Below are 23,543 nucleotides of genomic sequence, written 5' to 3'. Positions count from 1 at the left end.
CTCCAAACCAGCAGAGCCCAATAAAACTCTCTTTTTCTCTCACATTGCCACACAAACACACTGCTCTTTGCTGCAATGGCAGTGCTTCAATCTCTTGTCTTCTTGTTCCTAATGGTTTCTTTGGCTTCTACCCATTCTCAGTCTACGCAATTCCAGAACTACCCAGGTAATGAAATTCTGTAAATCTGTTTGTGTTAGAGGAATATGTTGCTCTAAAGGCTAGGCCTTTGAAAGTGATTGTGGTTTTCATTGTTTTCTCTGTTGCAGCTAAAGAGCCAACAAGAAGAAATTCTCGTAGACTTTCGAGGCCTCTGATTGGACATGATGGGAAGGTTTATACTTGCTCTGAGAAAGATTTTCTTGCATTTGAAAGTAATGGGTCCATTGCCTGGACCATGCATTTGAATTATACATGCAATTCTGATATGCCTCCTGTTCATGGTGGTAGAAGAAAGGTATGTGCTTTTCTTAATATGTCATGTCTAATATGATCTGATATCTGGTCCAAGTTTTTCTTTTTCTTGGTTTCTTTTTTCCAATATGCTACAAAGAAAAGTTGTAAATTTATGCAAATCTTGGCAGATGTATCTGGTTGCAGATAACAGGGTGATTAAGATCAACTTGTTAAACAATGGAACTTCTGAACCAGCTGCAGAAGTTTTACTTAGTGCAGAACCAACTAAAGAAGGGCAAGGTGGGATTGTTGGGCTCGCAGTTAGCACAATGAGTTCTTCTGTGTTCGTAAATATTAAAAATCGGGGACTCTTTGCATACATTACACGTGGACAGTTGCTCTGGAGTGCTGGACCTGTGATTGATCTATTTGGCTATCGTCAAGGTTGTAGGAAGAACATTGCGGATTGTTTTTTTAATTCAGTCCCTGTGATTGATGAATGTGAGGCTAGTATTTATGTAAGGTCTGCTCATCCTTGCTTTCTTTCCCCATTTTTCTTTCAGAATTACAATTTAGGGGCATATTACAATGTGATCAGTTTCTCCCTCAGTGTACTATACACAAGTTTGAAGAATGTTTATATAATTCAGGAAAGTAATTTCATTTGGAATTTTTTTGTCAAATCAACAATTTATAGTGTCATAACATCGTGCAGATCTCAAATACTGGAGGGGAATTGTACTCGTTATCAATCCGCCGTCCACACTTCAAGTGGATCCAGGATTTAAGTTCTTATGACAAAGTTTTCACTATAACTCCTGGAAACAATGGTAGATTGTATGTTACTGTTCCAGTTAAAGCTCTTTTGTTGGCACTAGATGTTTCTTCAGGAAATGTTTTGTGGGAAGGAAGTATTGGGCCATTAAGTACCGCAGATTACGCACCAGTTGTCGATTCTAATGGTAAACTCCATGTTTCTTTATGAACTTTTGCCCAAATTCTGTTTATAACTCATGGTGAATTGATTAGCTTTCTCTGCCACTTCATCTGCTATAATAGGTTGGATATCTATTGGTTCATTAGATGGGTTCCTATACTCATTTTCACCAACTGGGGTTCTCAAGAAATTCTCAAGAACAGCTGTAACAGATTCTGTGATCCAAGTCAGTCCTACCCTTGACTGCACTGGCTTTGCAATTTATATTTCTCAGACAGAGATGGAGGGGAAGATCAGCCGCACAGTAGGCGAATATACTTATGTGTCTGCTATGAAACCCAAAAGTGTTCTTCTTACCTTGTATGTTCCAGCAACTGGGTCCATCTACTGGTCTGAAAGCTATCCTGGTAACTCAATTTATGGGGTCTTTTCTTCCTTTTTCACACCATTTTTATTGCTTAGCACACCCTAATTCTTTGGTTGGTTGTACTAGGCCAATTCTCATCTTTTATGTCTCAGAGTGATCTTCGCCATTTTATACTGGACGAGAGGATTCTTCTTGCATTTGTGGCAGCTTCAAGTGAGATTCTAATTGTAAAGCACATGTACTTCTCAACAATAGCTCATCAGTCATACAATATTTCGGTGTGTAGAAATATTGATTGCCACTGTAGTCTAATTGAGAAACATGAGAAAGTAGAGTGTCTTATCATTCTTTTACCATAGAGACATATTAGATGTGCACACCAATCCAAAACTCCCTTGAAGTTGACAACCCCCCTATAATGTATTTAGATGATATTATTACGTATATCTTCTGTGGAGCTAGCAGCAATTGGACTCACATATTGATATGTCTTCGTTGAATGAATGCAGAGACTGGAAACCCACTGGCATGCCGTTCTACACGTAAGAACTAACTCCACAATTGACTTGGCACTCATTTATCTCACATTGAATATAATTCTCTACTTAAACTCAGGTCAGAAGCTGATGTCTAGCTGCTCCCAAGTAAGGCCGAAGCTTGTCAGCATCTACACTGGTAAGTAGCAACACTATGCAAATGCCATAATTGTAAATCTTCACTTGAAAGTTTTCAGTTGCCAGTGCTTTCTTGTTTTTGTTCCCATCAGGTAATGAAAGGGCAATACTCTGGTTCCTGCTTTTTGAATCTGCAATCATGGTAGTACTAGCTGGACTTGTGCGATTCTGTTGTATATTTTGGAGTAAAAAGAAGCTTGAAGGTGAAAACCTTGGAAATTTTCTTGAAAAGAGAGTAAGCTTTAAATCCTTATCATATGCTTCCTTAAAGTGTAAGTTTTCCATTAAAGAAAGGGATAGAGGTGAGGCAGATCAAAGATGCTTAAACTTAGACTAGATTAACATTTATCAGTTACAGTTCTTCCACTATAATTCTTGTAAAGCCATGTTCCCCTCACTTTCTCAAATATGCTTGCGGCTCTTTTTATCCTTAATTCCAGCGTTCTCTTCGACTCAAAAAGAAGGCATTTGACAGAACCATTACAGAACTTGAGCAAAAAGCTGCAGTTGAAGCAATGGCCAATGAAGAGGTGCTTGAGAAATTGGGCAATCTGCTACAAAAAAGGGAAGGCATAGAGAGAAAGCTATCAACAACCTATAGCTTGGGCAGAGATGGAGGCAGCTCAAGGTCAAAAACTCTTCTTCCATTATATGATGGAAAAACCAGAAGCTATTATCTTCAAGGTGGAAAGAAAGAGAGTGTTGCTGTCTTCCACACATTAAGTGACACATCAACTTCGAAAGAAAGCAGCAGTGGAGGAGGAGAGGCTGGCTGGACTTCTTGTGAAGACAAAGGGAAGGCACCATTGGAAGAAGAGAGCTCAAGTGATGGTGGGTTCTTTACAAGAGAATACAAGAAAAGCCCATCAGAGCCAGCTTCAAGCTCAAGAGAATTTGTGAATCCATTGCTTGGGGAAAAAGAATGGACAGGCAAGAAGTTGCATTATGAGGATGAAGTGGATTCAGAGCCAAAGATAATGATTGGTAGCAGGAGCTTATCATTAAAAAGAAGAAGGGCTTTATCTTCAACTAACTAGAAAATAGATCACATAATTACACGTACCACATACACGGATGACTTGCAAATTACAAGGCTGCAGTGGTTGTTTATCTTTTTCTAGTGCAAGAGGCACAGTGTGGCTTTTGTCTTTCACATTGCAAGCCTCTAGTGCAAATTACAAGCCTCTTATTTTATATTGGTAGCCCCAATTTTTATGTAAATGGTAAGTTTTTTTGGTCTTTGTCAGACAAGTTCGCATATTATATGTGAAAACAACAAACACAGATACATACAATACTGTATCAATGAATCTAGATTACAAAAGAATACAGAAATGTGCATCCTGACAACGAAACCATGTTTTGTCCAGCTACTCCCAGTTGTGTCCCCGTGCTCTCTAGAGTCTCTACTTTTCCAGCTACTCCGAGTGTGATTAAAAAAACTTGTACTGTTGTCTTGACTACCAAATGCCATTCTCTGAAACATTCTAATTTGTGCAGATTGTTGTGCGGAATCAAAAATTTCACTTTGTCCAGGTTTCATTCCGTTACTGAGATCTGATAATTCATCTAAGAAGTCAAAAGCCCTTACCACCTAGCAAGTGGAGAAAGTGTATTAGTTCTCAGCAGTACAAACAAAATGTTGGAAGGGGTCATACCATATTTTGTAAATACCTGTCTCATCCATGGCCTTTTCGCAGCTGCATGACGCACACAAGCTGAAGCCGCCTCAATCATTCGAAACATTTCATTCTCAACATAATTCTTTTCCAGCCTTGGATCTGCCAACCCTTGAAAGTCTTCATTCTCAAGTGCTTGAGAAAGCAAAGGCAGAGCCTGGTGGAAAAGTTTAGCTGTTATAATCTAGGCATTGTAGACAACCATACAATTTTGGTCATACAAAGTTAGCATATGATACAGGTAAAAATTTGGTTGTCTTCAGTTGTTGTGACATGATCTTTCCTCACCTCCCTTTTGGAGATAGGACATGCCCGAAATCCTACATTTTTGTGTACATTTGTAAATACCTGTCTCATCCGTGGCCTTTTCACAGCTGAATGACGCACACAAGCTGAAGCCAGCTCAATCATTTGAAACATTTCATTCTCCATAATTATTTTCCAGACTCGGATCTGCCAACCCTTCAAAGTCTTCATTCTCTAGTGCTTGAGAAAGCAAAGGCAGAGCCTGGAGAAAAAGTTTAGCTGTTATAATCTAGGCATTGTAGACAAACCATACAATTCTGGTCATACAAAGTTGGCATATTACAGGTAAAAATTTGGTTGTCTTCAGTTGTGACATGATCTTTGAATTTCTGTTCTCCATAATTCAACGTTGCCAGCTATATCAGGGGTTAGAGAGCCCGAATAACAGTTGATGAGCCGCAACGTTCAGTGCTGTGTAACATATAAATCGTTAACAAGGTTGGGCTGGAGTAATCGTTGTTGCATATTAATGTTTTGATATAATCTTAAGCCAACAAAAACTACAAAGTACCTATATGTTTATATAGATACTGGTAATGTGGTTAGTTCTCCATTTGTCAACTTCTCTGCTTATTTGTTTAATATTACAGAGCTAGTAAACATAAGCTTGAAGAACTATTACAGCAGTGGTCAGAGTGGCATGCTCAACATGTTCGTTCATCTCAAGTAAGACTCCTCATTTATACTAGGGATCGGTTTTTCTATAAAGGATCTTTATGACCTGGGTATATTCAGTTTGTATTAAAAAGTTCCAAGGATGAACCTAGCCCTCAAACAGAATATTAAAAAGTTCCTATAAAGGATCGTTAGCTCTTCTATTTTGCAGGTTCTGGAAAACGACTTGGTTGGTCACGATGACCTAGTTCGGAAGAATTGTCCAATCTCGATCTCGAAGAGATCATCTTCTGTTGAACCAAATTTAGATTCATATATCCAAACTTATATTATATACTGTCAAATTGGATCTATATAACACATCCAAACAAAATTGTACATATCACAGAAGAATTTTACTAATATGAATCATATGGATAACATAGCATGTCAAAATATCTAATAAGAATTGTTGATATCTATAAAATAATTGTGACACGGGGCCTTGAAATTTTCCTTAAGATCGGATAACAATTTTTTATCAAAAAAATTCATTTGGCTGGATAGCAAATTTTATTTATTAAGGGCAAACTATTTTGTGTGTCGCTTTGAGATTGGTTTAGTGAGAAAGCAACCCTTTAATCTCTTATCTTAAAGAAGGTAAAGAAAAGAACAAAAAAAATAAAGAAAAAAAGGTCATGATTTCTCTACACTAGAAATAACAAAACAAATAGCTGCGGCGGCGAGCCCGAGTTGTACCGTACGCCGCAGCGCATTCAATTATTCTCTCTCTCTCTCTCTCTCTCTCTCTCTCTCTCTCTCTCTCGCCCACTCGGAATCCGAGGTATCTCCTGGAGTTCGATTCAAGCTGCTCTGCATTCTAACAAAACTCTAATTCCACTCAACTCAAGGTAATTGCACTCTTAAAATCCCTAATTTCGGGTCCCTTTCTATATATTTTCTCTTTTCCGTTTGGCTGCCGAGAAACCTTGGAATTTTAGGTAAGAAAGCAAATTAGCTTTGAGGCTTTAGTTTTATTGCGTGTTTGTTTTCCCGGCAACTAAACAGAGCTTGAATTCATTGACAATCATATGCTTACCTTCCTCTTTCCTTTTGTTTAAAATGGTATTTTCTTTTATTGTTGTTGTAAAGATTTGTCATAATTGATTGTGATGTCTGTTTCAAGGTTGAATATTTGAGTTGAGGTAGTGGTGTCTCTGGATAATTGATTCTACTACCAGATTGTGGTATATTAAGTCTTGGTCTAATTAATTTTAATATTGGTGGTTTAATGATGGTGTTCCTGACTCTTCAAGCTTTATTTTTATCTCATAGTCTAGTATATCTGTACCTGAATACCGAATTTAAGGCATTTTTGTCTACATATAAATATATACCGGTATACATGTGTTTGTGCGCTTTAATGTACTTTAGTAGTAGTATTTGAGTTTTATATCATACTTGGTTTTCTCGTGTCCTGATGATTGTTCATGTAATGCAGATTAGTTTCCGTGTAGTCTGTTACAAAAGAAGTTGCTTCTTCATTGAAGATGGAATCTGAGGATTTTATCGGTCTCCCTCCTTCTGGAGATTCTCTTTGCAGGAATGTGAATGATGAACCTAACAATTCTAATTGTGACTCTAAAGAGGTTAATTCTCAACCCACTAATTCGGAGGATAGAGAAGATAAACCGAAAAGTGAGAATCTGGGGAATGACAGTGATGCTCAACGTGAAGTTAGCCATTGCGTACCAGAAGAAAACCTTGAAAATGAATTGGTTGGTAGTGGTTCAGATATGGAAATTGAGGACATAAGCAACCTCCCTGCTCTGAACAGGTCTGATTCTGCAGATGAAGAAATCAAAATAAAGGGTAACAAGGATGGAGACGCTCATTGCCTACAGCAAGCAAATCATAACAATGATTTATTTGACGAATCATCTTTGCTAAGTGTTGCACAGTCTGAAACTGTTACAGTTGCACAGGAGTCAAATGTCTTCTGCTCAAAGGTGCACAAGAATGGTTGCCTTCCAGTCCAAGATGCAAGTCCCTTTGGAACCCATAAAACGGGTGGCACTAGTATCCTTCTTCCACGTTTGTCATCTTATTGTTTTCATCTTGCACATATTCCAGCTCTTTCCAACTGAGAAACTGGAAAATACATGCAAATAGGTTTACCTCTTAAACATATGATGCATGTTAATTTTTAGGATGCTGAAAATTTGGTTGTCTTCGGTTGTGACATGATCTTTGAATTTCTGTTCTCCGTAATTCAACATTGCCAGCTATATCAGGTGTTAAGAGAGCCCGAATAACAGTTGATGAGCGGCAACCTTCAGTGCGTGTAACATATAAATCGTTAACAAGGTTGGGCTGGAGTAATCGTTGTTGCATAATGTTTTGATATAATCATAAGCCAACAAATACTACAAAGTACATATATGTTTATGTAGATATTTGTAATGTGGTTAGTTCTCCATTTGTCAACTTTTCAGCCTATTTGTTTAATATTACAGAGCTAGTAAACATAAGCTTGAAGAACTATTACAGCAGTGGTCAGAGTGGCATGCTCAATATGTTCCTTCATCTCAAGTAAGACTCCTCATTTATACTAAGGACGGGTTTTCCTATAAAGGATCTTTATGACCTGGGTATATTCAGTTTGAATTGTATTAAAAAGTTCTAAGGATCAAAAGTCATCCTTGTTTCAAATTATTAGACTTGACAATATCTTATGTTCATATAGTTTCCTTCAACAGAAAAACAAAACCAATTCTTATGCTCATAATAGTAAGATGTATTGATAAATCATATGTAGGCAAGAAACTAATACAAACTATAAAAAGAAAAGGAAAACAAAAAATCCTCAAATGAGAATGAATATAAATGTCCGGATTTTAGCTGGCTCAACATCTTGAGTATTTTATTTTGTGACATCATTTTCAATGGGATAGATTATCCAATGTATTAAGTTGTAAACAAAGCACTTAAGTTCCATTTTCTTTGCCTCTGAAGACGTCAGTCAAAACATGGGGTGGGTTTGTGCTTTGGAAGTACTTTTTAACATCAACTCTGAGAGGTGGTTTGTGAAGTGGACTAAGCTTTGGAGAATGATTTCTTTGGTTATATTTCTGGTCATATGGAATGAAAACAAGAGTATCTTGGAGAGTGGGAGGTCTTCAATTGGCTGTTACCTGTTTTGATTTGTTGACTCAATTATAATGCTGTGTTTTTATGTAATATATTTTGTCTATCTTTTGGCTGTATTGGGTGTATGAATGCTACTTGAATTTTGTAATCATTCAGGATCCTATTGAAGTGGTGGAATCAGGCGAAGACACATTCTTTCCAGCTCTCCATGTTGGCACAGAGAAGACGTCTGCAGTGGTGAGGGTCCCGTTATTGTATCTATGCTTTATATACATCCTGTGTGCTTGATTTGTGGCGTTTTTCCAATTACTTACCAAAAGCTTGGAGGCAAGGGGTTGTTTACCCTACTTGGTTGCTAAACTTATGCAACCACTACTTGTGGCAGCATCTCCTGGTTTAACTTTCCTCACCTCCCTTCTGGAGATAGGACATGCCCGAAATCCCACATTTTTTTGTACACCTGTACTACAACGATGATAAAATAATGGTACCCAAGATATGTTTAATGATTTCTTCAGTTTGTTAATTTTTCTGTTTGTCACAAAAACAGGAAAAAAGGAATGTTGTTTGTGATATTTTATTTCTTAGTACTATGCCATTAGTTCTTCTGAAGTGTTCTTTCATGTGCAGTCTTTTTGGATGGACAACCAAACAAGGAAGGCAGAGAGCAAGGAATCCACTCCTTTGGATAGCAATTATGTGCCTCTATATGATCGTGGTTATGCCTTAGGCTTGACTTTGGCTGGTGGCTCAAGTAATTTGGAGGGGTAAACACTTTTCCATTATGTGATCTCAAGTTCAATAGGAATTTAGAAAAAAGTAAAATAGGAATGCAACAATGTCAGTAAAGCTGACTGATAATAAACTGCCTGCCTGATGAGACATTGTATTGGCATGTCTACATAAAATATGCTCTGATATATATCAAGGATCTATGGTTCAGGACAAGGCAGAATGATTACTACCATCGCACTAGAAGGATTCTAGTCATCACCCTAGGACTCGATTGACACAATCCTACACTGCAGCATATGCTGCTGAAAAGAATTCTATAAATTCTTTCATCTCTTCTCTTGCCTTTAAGTACTTACAAATATGCATAACTGAAGATGCCTCCCTCTTAGACTAGCATTATAGGTCTCTCAATTATCATGAGAACCTTTCAACTCCCCAACAAATATTTGATGCATGTAATATTCCTTGAATTTCGGGAACTTAAAAGTTCTTATTTTTACCATAAGATGGTGATGGATTGATTATACGATCTCTTCAATCTTTTCCTCTCACGAAAGCTAAACATGATCTCTTCTTTCAAGTGCACTTATTGCAAATAGCAAACTTGGTTTTGTTTATTACAAATATATTTGTGCTCTTGCTAAGTTTCATTCAGCTCTAATAATACATTAGCATTGTGCTATTGGTTTTTTCTTGTATGATTGCAGTATTACTTTATTTAGCTGTTGAAAGTTTTGTGTTGGGTTCCTTATTTACCACGTTTTGATTTAATCTTCTCATAGACATATTTATGTCCTTGATCTTTTGGATGGGAGTAACAACCAGACCAAAAAAAAAAAAAAAACATGATAATGAATAGCAAGAGTAAAGGGCTGGCTTCTTGAATCAGGTGTCTAAGTAGAGGCCTTCATTAAATCCTTAATCTCGTCATGGCATGACATATAGGCTGCTTCATATGGTAATCTTGTTGGTGAAATATTTGATTCCATTTTATGGCTGTCTTGAGCAGCACTTCTATTTTTAAGAAAAATTTGTGTTTGTTAGAATGCCTTACAGATCTTTTTCATTCTTATTTAATGTTGTAGAGGCTTGGAGATTATAGATGATGCAAGCCGTTGTTTCAATTGCGGTTCTTACAATCATTCCTTGAAGGATTGCCCTAAGCCTCGTAACCATGTTGCTGTCAATAATGCCCGCAAACAGCTCAAGTTCAAACGAAATCAGAATGCTAATTCTCGCAATTCAACACGATATTATCAGAATTCTCCAGCTGGAAAATATGATGGTTTAAGGCCTGGTGCTCTCGATGCTGAGACAAGGAAGCTTTTGGGTATTGGGGTAAATGATAACTCATTGTGTTTAGTATAGAAGACTTGTTAATTTCTAGTGGTGCTTCTTATAATTGCGAGGAAAATATTGATAATTGAATATTAAGCTCCTATGCCTGATTTTATTAGTTTAAAAGGTAATGTTTGATGTGTTCGCATGACTTGAATTTGGATATACCGTACTCTGTGTTGCACTTTTAAGAAGCTAACGGCTTACAAGAGAATATGTGGCTGTGGATAAAAGTAGTCTAATTGGTATGCAAGATTTGTCGATAAGGGTTATACTTTTACATTTCTATTAAATGCAGTAAGTTTAGTTGAGTTCAAATTGCTTCGCAAATATATTAAGTTTCACATTGCTGAAGCTGTATAACTACTGTCACGCTCATTTCTTTGGTTGAGATTACAACCTTCTGAGCAACCAAACATGCTATGGCTTTTTTATTTATTATATCAAGTTAACATGTGAAGATGAATTTGATGAATCTACCAAGGTTAATGTTAGAGTTTGGTTCTTCTTTTTTTTCTTTTGGTCCGATAGAGTTTGGTTTCCTTTCTAGAAGTTTTTGTTTTGTCAAAAAGAAAGTTCTATTTAAATTTTTTTTCAGTTATATATGCATCTATTTACTAATTTATCTATTGGGGTTTGTGCAGGAGCTTGATCCGCCTCCTTGGCTTAACAGAATGCGAGAAATTGGTTACCCACCGGGATATCTAGGTATTTGAATATATTTTACTGAATGTAGTCACTTAAAACAACCAGTTAGGAATACTTATCATAGTCCACAAGCAGTCTGGGTGTGCATTTCCTGGAGAGACCCAGTTCAAATGTTTGGGATTCATTGCTAAGTTTATGGAGAGTGTTGTGCTAATCTCCTGACCCTTGACTATCCTGTTTTCTGGAAATTATCAAACTTAGGGTTTTAGTTCCAACAAGCTACTTGCTAGTCATAGTCTTAGTTTATTGTACTTGTGCCCTTGTTGTTTTCCATTTAAATTCTTTTTTCTAGCCTTGACACTTTATCTTAACATTTTTAGATCCAGATGACGAGGATCAGCCATCAGGGATTATAATATATGCTGATGAGGAAATTAAGGGAGAACAGGAGGATGGGGAAATTATTGAAACCGATTATCCTGAACCACAGAGGAAAATGACAGTTGAATTTCCAGGATTAAATGGACCAATCCCAGAAGATGCTGATGAGAGACTTTGGGCACCTGGACCTTCGTTTTCTGATCACTCTAGGAACCGCTCATACAGCAGATCGAACCATTATTCAGAACCCGTCAGCAGAGGGCATCACCGTGAGCAAAGGTGGTCCAGGGATTATAGAGATGACGGGCCTCCTGGCGTTGAACCAGGTTCTGGCCCATCTAGTTACCCTCCAAGATATGGTAGTTATGATTATGGTTACAACTTACCAAGAAGCCCTACCTTTGGAAGGTCCCAATCCGACAGGGGTAGAAGAATCCCTTTGTCCAATGAAGGTTCTTTTCCATACTCAAATCCTCGTCATTCGCCAAAGGATTATGACTCAGCCAATTTCGAAAATTGGAATGATGAAAGCAGGAGTGACTACGACCTTGATAGTTCAACTAGGGATAGGCTAGACAGGCATCGCCATCACCGTAGGAGGTAATGAAAATGACATGTAACTAGTAAAGATGCTAGTTGTGATGGATGTAGAGACGATTTAATTTCCCCAAGGAGGGATTTGTACAAATAACTAGATAGAGCTTGATGAGTTTAGATGGCTCTTTAATTGGCGATTGTTGTATGCTACTCTAATTGTATGTACTGCTTCCATTCTTTCCTTGTTTCTGTTGCTTTGGAGTCGTCGAAAAATTTATGAGATGTTGGGTTGATTTCATGCCTTTCGTTTCTTGAAGAAATCTTTTGTTTATTTGTTAACTAGAATTTTCCTGCTTAAGTGGTAGAAATGCCATTCTAATTTTGATTTGATTTGATTTTTTTAATTTCATACAAGGAGAAAGAGGAATCAAACGTAAGATCTCGGATGCAGGGTTAAATGTTTTTAACTACTTGAGCTGTCCCTTGCTATAAAGGTGAGAATTGATACCAACAATTTTCAAAAAAACTAAAAATCGTAGGTCTATACTATAGTTGTTGTGAACTCCAGTAGATGGTGGTGGGTTCGGGTTTATAATTGTTGAGAATAGGTCGTCTTGTAAGGTGAATTGCTGGGCAAAGAGAAGAAAAATAGTTGAATTTCATTGCTTTGTTTATGAATTTTAGTCATTAAATAATATGACTATTGTTTGCTGAAATATATTATGTCTAGAATTGGTTTACAAATAAATGAATAAGATATTCTCAAATCATTTAGTATACAAAATTTTGAAATTTTCTATGTTGTGGGTGTAAATAACAATTACACTTTAAAGCATATCTTATTAAAATATTATCGTGGAGTCATATTGAGGTAGGTAGTTAAATTATTATAATTTCAAAATATATGTTTCCATTGTTTGCCATTGTTATTAAGAGAAGTAAATGTAAATTTAGGTGTCCACTAATTTATACATACATGTGCCTTAAGATACTTTTGAAACAATAATTTATTTGTTTTTGAATGGAAGCGATAGTCTAAATTATAAGGGGAGTTTCTCACACACACTACCAAGTGTCATGGAAGTTTGAACATGAAATTACTAGTTTGCAAGCCAATATTTTTCTTCACTGAGCCAAACCCCGTTGACGAAACAATATTATTTTGGGAAGAATATCAATGCTAAGATATTATTTCAGCCTATGAGATAAAAATAGGTCCATTTCCATCCAGCCCTAACTAATTAGGCTTTTTGTTTGTATTTTGTTGGGTTTTATAACTAATGACCAAAAAAGAGAGAGAGAAAAATGGGCCTATATTTCTATTTAATATTCGAAACTTGGGGCTCAAGTTTAACAAGTTATATTTCTATTTTCTGAAAAGATTAAATATAAATTTCAGATAAGCTTCCAGGTTGAAAAATATGTGGAAGGGTGGTTTCGTAATACACACACCCGTCTCCTTCTGCGGTAAAGAAAGTCACCTTAGTTTAAAAGTCGTAGCTATTCCTATTAGACTCTGGCTTTGCTTTGTACTTCCAAACTTCACAGTACTTATAAAATCATTAAAAAAGCTTCGTGGCCCACCACCCATGGTAATGTCGAGGAGGCAAACTCCAACTTCAAACAGCCAATAAAGAAAAGCAAAGAAAACAGGTTTCTTTCCTTAAACCCTTATTTCCAATTTTAGGGTTTTTCGCTCTCCCTCTTTTCTTTCTGGTTCTGCTGTTTTTAGGGTTTATGAATTCGGCAACGTCGATTATCGTCGGTGACGTTTATTCTGAATTCTTGTATCTGCCTCTCTGACAATTCGGTTGCGTAATCTGACAATTTGACCGATTTAACGGTCCCTTAGTGAAGTAATTTGAGCGACAAATTACGGAATTTTGGATTGGGGTTTGGGGGAATTGGTTTTATTAGGTCTCACCTCAGCAAGGTAAAGATTCCTAATTTGTTAGAATGCTTTGGACTTTGATGGGTTTTCGAGGATATCGTTCGTTTTGTGATGATTGTGTTTGCAAATTTTTGAGCGGATTAATTTTATAAGTTTTCAGAAGAATAAAAATTTGTTGGACGTTGATGGTTTCACGAGTAAGTAATTAGTGTTATAACAATTAATTGCACGCAAATACTGACGAGGATAATTTCGAATAAGCAGAGCAATAATGATCTAGGACGTGAGAAATATTGGTGCAGTAAATCACGCACTAGCTGGTTGCCAAACTGTAATATGGAAATTGCAGTGAACTATTATTGAGGAACAGACAGTGTTAGTTTGTCAATGATGTAATGATCTAAGCAATTAGAGTCTGCCAAAAGTTGCGGTGAAACTTAAATAATTGCACAGTGTTCATGCACACTCAAACATTCTGTCTGTTTTAGATAATCAAGCTCCTTAAGTTATTTTGATGAATTCTGTGCATTTAGCTATTTTAATTACACTTTTCACAACTCTTATGATTGATTCTTCTTGCATTTCGTACTCAACTCTTGGTAATTTACAGTTTCAGCATGAATGAATTCTCATAAAATCAGCAAGATGGATGTACAGAGATACAATTCAGGCCAAACCTTTGGCCATATATCTAACTACCCGGTGCTGAATTCAAGTCCCTTTTTGCTGGGAGGGGATGGTTTACGTGGTCAGTCAATAAAATGCCAACTAGGCTACTTGAGTGATTGGCGCAAAGGTCCTAGAGTTAGCAGCGTTCGTAATTTGGTTAGGAAAAAAATGTAAGTCTCGTAAGTTTTCATTTTGAATGCAATTGGATGTATTAGACTAAACTTGTGTAATCTTAATCACTACTAGTATATTTGTTCTGACTTTTGGAATTCTTCCACAGTTCTGACATCTTCTTTCTAAATACCAATTATGTGTTGGGAGAGCTAGCATCTGATTTTGTGGGTGTCCTGGAAAACCAGCTATTTATGGAGGCTACTTCAGAGGTCTGCTATTCTATATTACATTGAATATTTATTTAGAGAAGTTTGTTTGTTTATTTAACTAGATTTTGTTCCTGTTAAATAGGAAATACTTCATAGCCACTTATAGTCATGCAATTGGTAATTCCTTTTGAAATTTGAGGCCTAACTATTAGTCCTTGTAACATGTTTTTGGGTAATTCTGTGACCTTACCAGCTAGCTTCAAATTCTTTAAGGGGGAAAGAAACTAGTTACTTGAACCTTATAGGATATAATTCTGCTATATCTTCTCTAGTTGAAAATTTATGAATGCACATGTTAAATATCCTGAACTTTTAACTTTTGGATATATTCTAGGAGGAGTATGTGAATGAGGAGACACTGTCTCATCGGCTGCAAATTTTACTCCAGCATAAACTATATGATGCAAACTCCAATGAACAAGTAGGTTTGCCTTTGTGTACGCCAATGCCAACTTCAGGGCTGCCTCACGGTTTTTGCGATTCAGGTTCTGCAGAAACACCTTCTAACTGCTTAAGTGGTACTAGTAAATATGACTCCATTGGTCATAATGCTTTCATAGCTAACAATGCTGATCACGTTAACCTCATCAAAGGTGGGCCATTTTAACTTTCCAAAACAAACTCATTTAACAATTGGTTAGTTTAGACATATTTATCTAATGGAGTAATGAATTTTCTTTGTAGGGTCCCCTTTTAATGGTTATAAGCAGGGATATGCCAATAGATTCATTGCTTCCAATGAATTGGATATGTCTTTTTCGTCAGGCCTAATGCAGGTTGCTTCTGAGATTTTTCTTCCTCTTGAGGACGCCTCAGCATCAATCACTGCATATTCCAATGCCAATGAGTTCTCTGTTATTGGAGGTTTTGATGATGGGACATTCGCTCCTCAAGGGAATCTGAATTACAGTTCTGATATATCGTTTGATTGTCATGTTCAACAGCAACATCTTGACCATGGTATGCTTGTGCCCGCATTATGTTTAACCTCGTCCAGTTTATGAAGTTATGAATCATACTTGAGTTTTAGTTGCATGATTGACAAAATGTGTTATTTTGTAACTTCTGTTTGTTTTAAGTCCTCAGATCATGTATAGTTTCTTGTTGTTAGACTACTTTATTGTTTCTGCCGTGCCTGATGAGAAAATTATTGATACCAGATTTAGCTGTAGGCTACAATGTAGTATCTGAATTTTTTTAATTTTTTTTACTAAGAAATATGGCATACTTCTTTCAGATTTTGGATGGCTTGACTCAGATGTCTTAGTTTACTCACTGGACTGGGGTAGAAGTGGCATTCTTGTACTCATATTATGTAACCACATAGTTAGATCCAAGTTCTCCCATCTTATGTTTGATCAACTTGATTGATGAATTGTATGTTCATTTATTCAATATGTGCTTTTGAAGCAGGTATCTGTTCACCAATCTGCATAGAGTCATTTAGAGTTATTTTTGAAACTATGTTAGAGGATCTAGATTTCTATAAATAAATATATTATAATGGAAAACATACTTACGCATAACAAGTCTATCCACTCAAACATATGGTCTCGTTTTCTATTGGGTTCTTTCTTGGTCTCCTCATTTCTGTATACTGTTTTTCTGTTCTGACAAGCACTTTTTCTTGTGAAATTGAATCCTATGAATTCAAAGGTCGTTTGGGGAATGCTCAATCCATGGTTTTTCCATCTACAATGGGAGAATTTTCAGCGGTTTCCTCTTCTAACTTGCTGATCTCCCAACATATTCCAATAGAAGTTCCTGAAGTTTCTAATATTCTTCCTGGCAGAATCTTCAGCAAAGAGATCTCAACTCTTGAGGATATAGTGCAATCTTGTTCCCTGATAATGAAGTCTCAGCATAACCAAAACCGACCCCATCCTTCATATTTGCAGCCTCGGGTTCCTCCAGAACAGTCATATGCTGCTCAACAGTGTGCTTCAGATGGGCCTAGTTCAGGAAACATTGAAGATATTCTTCCTTCGTCGAAAAGGTTGAAGATGGAGAACAAAAATGGAAGTTTTCATCTTTTGGCCCCTTCAGTTGTTCAACATTGTGCTCCTGAAGGACTTCCATATCTGCAGCACCAATCTGAATCTCCTCTATCTATTAATTCTGAGGATACAGTGCAATCTTGTTCCCGGATGATAAAGTCTCAACATAACCAAAAACGACCCCTTTGTCCATATTTGCGGCCACAGGTTCCTCCAGAACAGTCACATGGTGCTCAAGAGTACGCTTCAGATGGACCCAGTTCAGGAAATATTGAAGATATTCTGCCTTCGTCAAAAAGGTTGAAGATGGAGAATAAAAATGAGAGTTCTCATCTATCGGCTCCTTCAGTTATTCAACATTGTGCTCATGAAGGACTTCCATATCTGCAGCACCAATCTGAATCTCCTCTATCTATTAATTCTGAGGATATAGTGCAATCTTGTTCCCAGATGATAAAGTCTCAACATAACCAAAAACGACCCCTTCATCCATATTTGCAGCCTCGGGTTCCTCCAGGACAGTCAAATGGTGCTCAAGAGTATGCTTCAGATGAACCCAGTTCAGGAAATATTGAAGATATGTCGCCTTCGTCAAAAAGGTTGAAGATGGAGAATATAAATGAGAATTCTCATCTATTGGCTCCTTCAGTTGTCCAGCCTTGTGCTCCTAAAGGACTTTCATATCTGCAGCAACAGTCAAAATCTCCTGTATCTATTAATTCTGAAGTAACGCATGTGGAAATAGAACCAGCTAAAAATTCTATACAAGATTCCACAGGGATCAGTGGTGTTAGAAAATGTGATTCTGACAATATCAATAAACTGGATTCCGAAAGTGTGCCTCTTCCTTCTGTAGGAGTATTTATTTGTCATCAGATGGAGCAATTAGACCCTACTAGCACTAGTGAAATTATAGACAATGTGAAAGAAGTTCCCGGAGGAATGGGATCCAAGAGTTTATCTTTGCTCTCAGAAGAGCTTAGTGTTGAATTTAAAGAGGGGGAAGTAAGGACTGAGTTCATCCAAACAGAGCCAATACCAGACTCTGATCTTAAGGAAGTGATAAAGCCACAGAATCCAGAGACAAAGGGTGCCCTTTTAACTGAAATTTACACAGAAGAGCAAATCAAGGAACATTTATCAAGTCTTGGGCAGAGCATTGATCAGGTAGTAATTTTTCCATTCACCGTTATTGCTTTTTTTAAGTTTCTCCAAGAGTTTCAACTCATTTATATTTGTCTAGGTTTGCATTGATTGAACATGAACAATACTATTCTTATGCCTTTATTTTAAAACAGAGTATCGTGACGGAAGAAAGAGAAAACAGTGAGAAAGTGTGTCAGTTGTGTGCGTCGGGTAAGCTTTTTTTTGCCCCCACACCAATCTATTGCTCATTCTGTAGTGCCCGTATCAAGCGCAGTGTAAACTATTACTGCACACTAGACGAGCATGATACACAATATTGTGTTTGCACGTTGTGCTATAAGGAGTCTCGAGGTGGAAATATCTCATTTCGTGGTATTCACATTTCAAAGGCAAAACTCAGTAAAAAGAAGAATGATGAAGAAACCGAAGAATCGGTAAGTTTAAGTAATTTGGTCTTTTTATTTCTGAAATCTTGAAATTAGTGACTCAATTCCTGAGGCTTTTTATGTACTTGCAGTGGGTTCAATGTGATAAATGCAATGGCTGGCAACATCAGATATGTGCTCTCTTTAATGACAAAAGTGCTTTGGAAGGCAAAGCTGAATGCATATGTCTCAAATGCTTGTCAAAAGAGACAGAATGTGGAGAGCTCAAGAACTTACCAAATAATGCTGTTTTCAGTGCAAAAGATCTACCAACTACCATGCTTAGCGACCACATAGAACAAAGACTCTTTAGGCGCCTCAAGCAAGAGAGAGAAGAGAGAGCAAAGGTCGAAGGAAAAGAATTTTTTGAGGTAAGAATAAAACTCTGTTTAGGATGCACTTTCAGTTTATCTAATTTATTTTGCATTTTAAGATAATTTTTTATGTTTTGAGAGTTGGACAAAAATATTGTGACCACTAAGATGGGTGTCTTGAGGTGAATGCCTAGCGGTTATGTCCTAATCAATTCAATCATGGGCCTAGCGGTTATAAAGTTTCTTGTTTGAAGCTGCTTGTCTTCATACAGAGATGGTTCATAATCTACAGTCCTTTGAAGCTTCTTGTTTGTTATTACTATGTTTCTTTCAATGAGATGTTAGGTTCCAGGAACAAAGGATTTTGTTGTCTCGGTGGTTTATTATGTTGAAAATGTAGAAAAAGGGCATTCGAATCTAACAAGACACTCAATATAAATTAAATTCGCATCTAAAATTCCTGTTTATATATTCACAGGGAATGTGTTTATGATATACAATCCCTTCTATCTGCTTACTGCTTTTGTTTGATTTGATGGGTTGTTAGGTTCCAGGAGTCGAAGATCTTGTTGTCAGAGTGGTTTTATCTGTTCAAAAAACACTAAAAGTGAAGCAAAAGTTTTTGGATCTCTTTCATGACGAGAATTACCCTGCTGAATTCCCATACATATCAAAGGTGGGAAAATTTTAACCAATCCATAGATTACTTTGTTGATTTATTATAGACTTTCCTCCTCTCTCACTCTGAATCTCTTCTATTTTAGTGTCACTGCTTGTTTATTATAGTTAACCTAATACCATTTTTATTTTTTTTTGCATTCAGGTTATTCTTTTGTTTCAGAGGATTGAAGGGGTAGATGTATGCCTTTTTGGAATGTATGTGCAAGAGTTCGGCTCAGAATGTAGTCATCCGAATAAGCGTTGTGTTTATATATCATATCTGGATTCTATTAAGTACTTCAGGCCAGAGACAAAAACTGTGAATGGAGAAGCTCTTCGTACATTTGTTTATCATGAATTATTGGTAGTTACTTTGTTTCCCTATCATTATTTAAGCCTATGTTACTGGTACAGCTAATTGACAAATGGTAACTCAAATTTTCTTTTTACTAATTTTTGTCTTCAGATAGCTTACCTTGAGTTTTGCAAGAAAAGAGGTTTTATTACCTCCTATATATGGGCGTGCCCTCCTGTGAAGGGAGAAGATTATATTTTATACTGCCATCCAGAAATGCAGAAAACACCCAAGCCTGATAAGCTGCGGCAATGGTCTCTCTCTCTCTCTCTCTCTCTCTCTCTCTCTCTCTCTCTCTCTCTCTCTCTCTCTCTCTCTGCACACAATTCCCCTATCTTGTGTGTTTGTCTCTCTGTGCATGTGTGCATTCATTTCTTCATATGTGCCTTCACTGATTTTAACTAGTTCACTTGTGCAGGTATCAGTCAATGATAAAAAAAGCAGCAAATGAAAAAATTGTGGTCAGTTTCACTAATTTATATGATCGCTTTTTTATCCCTACTGGGGAATGCAACTCCAAGGTAACAGCAGCTCGTTTGCCGTATTTTGATGGTGACTATTGGTCTGCCACTGCTGAGGATGTGATCAGGAACATTGAAAAAGAAAGGATGACAGACTCAAAGAAGAAAGCAAAGAAAACAATAACAAAGAGAACTTTAAAAGCCATGGGACATACCAGTCCTTCTGATGGCTCTACCAAAGATATTCTACTGATGCAGAAAGTAAATATTCTTAACCTTTCCCTTTCTAGTTCTTCCTACTAAATTGGTGGCTTAAAAGCAACCTTCTAATATTCTAATTCTTCACTTTGCATACTATAGATGAAGCAAACTTGGTGGCTTAATAAATAAATATACAAAGTGACAAGTGTGCGAATTCTGATAGATAAGGTTACAAATAAAGCAGATAACTAATGCTTGATTCATATACTCGCCTTCAACTTTTAGTTGCTACTTCCCTAGGATTTAATGAGGGCAATAAGTTATCCAAATGCTGAGGCATGCCTGGGTAATATGTCCATTCCTTGATCGCAATATCACTAGTGAAGCAAGTGTAGTGGCCACCTTAATTTTTAACAATGATATAATGAATAGGTCTTGGGCAGGAAGAAACATCTGCACCAGCATTGTCAATTTCATTAATACTATTAATATTTACCCTTTTTCCCCTGTTAGACATCTTACTTACTCTCCAGTTTGTTTTGGTGTCTCTTCCTTTTTAGCTGGGGCAGACCATTTTACCAAATAAGGAGGACTTCATAATTGTCGACATGCAGTATGTTTGCTCCCACTGCCATGAAGCAATCTTATCTGGGGGACGCTGGTCTTGCAGTCAGTGCAAAAATTTTCACCTCTGTGAAAGGTACCAAATTTCTCTCAGGTCTTTCCTGCTCTTCAAATTTTTTATCCTTGCTTTAATCAGAATAGTTATGGTGCCTGGAGGTTCTGAGGTCCCTCTTGTAGTCTTATGTTATTTATATCTTATTCCCAACAATGTGCAGTACATTGAGAATTGAAAGTGATGGAGATGTGTCCGTATGTGGTTTGAGTAATACTACATCATAGGTTGAACAAGTAATTCAAATAATAATAAATAAATAAGAAATGGTTATAGTAACTGAGTTTGTTGAACAAGGGAGCACAAGTTATCCCTGAAGCTTTATAATACTTGTATAGTACTTCAGTGTTCTACTAGCTTTATAGGTTGAACTGATTGACTATCTTTTTTTTGTCTTTTTTTTTTGTCTCTCAATAATTGAATCTTCTCTTCGCCTGTGAATTATGTGCGGCACATTGTTTGTCTTTCTTGCCAAGATTCTGTTGTCCGGAAGTATGGTATTTCTGGGTTTAGAACTTGATTGAAGTGGAAATTTTTTTATTTAAATTTGTATTTATTGTTCCTTTAATTTGTATGCTGTAGATGCCATGAAGCTGAGCGCAAAAGTTATGGGAGGGACATGCACATATCAGTCAACATGGAACAACATGTGCTTTCTCAGGTGAATCCCAAACCTTATAGGCCCGTATGGTAATTTTGCCCCCCTAGTAAAAATCTAAACCAGTCAATTAGTGTTCTAATAATATGTAGCAAATGTCAGATACTACAAACCAGCCTAGTAACAATTCTTCAAATAATTACTCTCCTTCAAGTTAGAGTAGCATATCTTTGCTCATTTCTTTGACTTTTGCCCTTTTTCAGGTTATGGTGGAGAATGTGCTTTCTGATACCAAGGACGAAGATGTTATTTCGAACAGTCGTTTACTTGAGAACAGGCATACTTTCTTGAGCTTGTGTGAGAAAAATCACTATCAGTTTGACACACTTCGCCGGGCGAAGTATTCCTCAATAATGATTCTGCATCATCTCCGAAATGCTACTGTGCTGACTGCTGGGAACACGTGCAGTATTTGCCATAAGGATGCTGTGGTTGCTCAGAGCTGGGTATGTGAGATCTGCCCAGAGTTTGGTGTTTGTGCAGCATGCTATCAAGAGAAAGGAAGTTCTTGTCACATTCATAAGTTGACTCAAAGTTCTACCACAGTTAGCTGTAGGACAGAGAGTCGAGGCTCGCCACAAAAACCATTGATGGTAAGTTATATTTTTAAATACCCATACTATCCTCCTTGCATGTTGTGTGTGTCCATATCTCTATTAACAACAATGATTTTCATCTCTTTCCATAATAATAATGTTACTAGCGATAGGGATTAACAATAATTCATGTAGCTTAGTAGTTACAAATAAAAGTTTGCAGTTTGAATGCGTGTGTAGGTGCATGTGTTTTTGTGATGCTCAATGTAGTGTATATATGTGGTGCAGATAAGGGAACTGCTGGATGTTTTACATCACGCACGTAAATGTTGCTCAACCAAGATTCAGCCTTGCTCTTACCCAAACTGCCTCAAAATAAAAAAGCTACTCTGCCATGCAACAAAGTGCACTGTTCGGACTACTGGAGGTTGTCAATATTGTAAGAAGGCATGGTATGTGATAAATCTGCATTCGAGAAACTGTAGAGAATCAAATTGTGGCATACAACGGTGCATGTGAGTTACATTCTCTGCACTTAGCCACCACCCTCTCCGTCTCCGCAAAGAGGATAGAAAAAAGAGGTTCTACTGCTTTCTAGGTATTTCCTTTTATTCTTATTACCTGCATCACAATAATTGTTCTAATGTTCGCTCATTTATCGGTTGATTTGGTGTTGATTTTGAAGGGATGAGATCTGAAGAAGCATGCAGAACTACGGTTGCAGAATTAGTTGGATAGTGAACAGCAAAGGTTGCTACCAATGGATAGTCTCAAGTGTACAGATAGGACGGGATTGTCAACACCAGCAGCCTGGTGTATAGAAAGTTGAGAAGCAGAATAATTTATGGTTTAGTTTAGCAGGGCTCAAAGATTTTGTCAAATAAAAACAAGTAAATCTCAGTCTGTTACCAACCGCATGTATACAAACTTAGTACCTTCAGAAGGGCTGTAATTTGAGGGCCTGATTTTCCAAGTTGGTCATGAGCTACACCCAGAAAAAGCTGGTATGGATCCAAAACAAGATAGGCGTAGAAAAAGTTTGCTTTTAATATTTAGATAAGATAGTCTAGTTTTGATGCCTTGACCTCATTCTTTAGCCCTTACATACGGTCACCTTTCCTGAAAATTGTAGTTTTCTTGGACATCAGTAGATGAATACAGGTTTAGAATTAGGTAAATCAGAATTTCTAGTTTGAGGCAATGTATAAACTCATTCTTTAACATTGACATTCTGATATGATCTTCCAATATTCAACCATTACTGTATTTTCTGCATGTAAAACCATTGCTGTTTATTTTTATTATTGTGGAAAGTAAACAGGAATGAAAATAAATTGTGTATTGTAGAAGCAGAATGAAGTGTTGTGTACCAGAAAGAAGAAAGCCTAATTTCATCCAACATCTTGCCTCTTTGTAGTTCTCTAATTTTCA

General features: G+C 36.9%; 3 protein-coding genes across 5 annotated transcripts; all 3 read left to right on the top strand.

The window, feature by feature from the left end:
- On the top strand, window positions 67-3,747 carry LOC18783789 (protein GAMETE EXPRESSED 3). Its single transcript, XM_020559138.1, has 10 exons — window positions 67-166; window positions 268-455; window positions 583-912; window positions 1,110-1,356; window positions 1,454-1,738; window positions 1,825-1,911; window positions 2,208-2,240; window positions 2,314-2,373; window positions 2,465-2,607; window positions 2,813-3,747. The coding sequence occupies exons 1-10, from the start codon at window positions 76-78 to the stop codon at window positions 3,407-3,409; spliced, it is 2,061 nt and encodes a 686-aa protein (XP_020414727.1). The 5' UTR covers window positions 67-75; the 3' UTR covers window positions 3,410-3,747.
- On the top strand, window positions 5,506-12,042 carry LOC18781634. The gene is made up of 9 exons (XM_007217087.2): window positions 5,506-5,862; window positions 6,453-7,030; window positions 7,237-7,318; window positions 7,468-7,543; window positions 8,258-8,338; window positions 8,732-8,868; window positions 9,922-10,174; window positions 10,819-10,882; window positions 11,203-12,042. The coding sequence occupies exons 2-9, from the start codon at window positions 6,502-6,504 to the stop codon at window positions 11,805-11,807; spliced, it is 1,827 nt and encodes a 608-aa protein (XP_007217149.1). The 5' UTR covers window positions 5,506-5,862; window positions 6,453-6,501; the 3' UTR covers window positions 11,808-12,042.
- LOC18781631 (histone acetyltransferase HAC12) lies at window positions 13,293-23,394 on the top strand. Of its 3 annotated transcripts, none has more exons than XM_020560927.1 (17): window positions 13,293-13,393; window positions 14,242-14,470; window positions 14,581-14,683; window positions 15,018-15,276; window positions 15,368-15,643; window positions 16,340-17,847; window positions 17,979-18,260; window positions 18,344-18,622; window positions 19,113-19,241; window positions 19,389-19,589; window positions 19,692-19,834; window positions 19,999-20,302; window positions 20,803-20,942; window positions 21,501-21,579; window positions 21,780-22,169; window positions 22,401-22,710; window positions 22,798-23,394. In XM_020560927.1, exons 2-16 carry the CDS (start codon window positions 14,253-14,255, stop codon window positions 22,629-22,631), a joined length of 4,542 nt encoding a protein of 1,513 aa, XP_020416516.1. In that variant the 5' UTR covers window positions 13,293-13,393; window positions 14,242-14,252; the 3' UTR covers window positions 22,632-22,710; window positions 22,798-23,394. The 3 variants fall into 3 exon arrangements, with proteins under 3 accessions (XP_020416516.1, XP_020416517.1, XP_020416515.1); XM_020560928.1 differs by lacking the exon at window positions 13,293-13,393 and adding an exon at window positions 13,411-13,673 and having other exon boundaries at window positions 22,401-22,693; XM_020560926.1 differs by lacking the exon at window positions 13,293-13,393 and adding an exon at window positions 13,411-13,673.

The sequence above is a fragment of the Prunus persica genome, chromosome G3 (genome assembly GCF_000346465.2).
Source record: "Prunus persica cultivar Lovell chromosome G3, Prunus_persica_NCBIv2, whole genome shotgun sequence".
NCBI lineage: Eukaryota > Viridiplantae > Streptophyta > Magnoliopsida > Rosales > Rosaceae > Prunus > Prunus persica.
The sequence above is the reverse complement of the archived record's forward strand: the minus strand, read 5'-3'. Positions and strand labels throughout refer to the sequence as shown.

Excerpts from the sequence above, each read along its gene's own strand:
- LOC18783789 (XM_020559138.1), top strand. The coding sequence starts at position 76 with ATGGCAGTGCTTCAATCTCTTGTCTTCTTGTTCCTAATGGTTTCTTTG. Across the intron at positions 1,357-1,453 it reads ACCAGTTGTCGATTCTAATG|GTTGGATATCTATTGGTTCA; the intron begins GTAAACTCCATG and ends CTGCTATAATAG. Across the intron at positions 1,739-1,824 it reads CTGGTCTGAAAGCTATCCTG|GCCAATTCTCATCTTTTATG; the intron begins GTAACTCAATTT and ends TGGTTGTACTAG.
- LOC18781634 (XM_007217087.2), top strand. The coding sequence starts at position 6,502 with ATGGAATCTGAGGATTTTATCGGTCTCCCTCCTTCTGGAGATTCTCTT. Across the intron at positions 8,339-8,731 it reads CAGAGAAGACGTCTGCAGTG|TCTTTTTGGATGGACAACCA; the intron begins GTGAGGGTCCCG and ends TTTCATGTGCAG. Across the intron at positions 10,175-10,818 it reads GGAAGCTTTTGGGTATTGGG|GAGCTTGATCCGCCTCCTTG; the intron begins GTAAATGATAAC and ends GGGTTTGTGCAG.
- LOC18781631 (XM_020560927.1), top strand. The coding sequence starts at position 14,253 with ATGAATTCTCATAAAATCAGCAAGATGGATGTACAGAGATACAATTCA. Across the intron at positions 14,684-15,017 it reads TTATGGAGGCTACTTCAGAG|GAGGAGTATGTGAATGAGGA; the intron begins GTCTGCTATTCT and ends GATATATTCTAG. Across the intron at positions 19,835-19,998 it reads CCTGATAAGCTGCGGCAATG|GTATCAGTCAATGATAAAAA; the intron begins GTCTCTCTCTCT and ends TCACTTGTGCAG.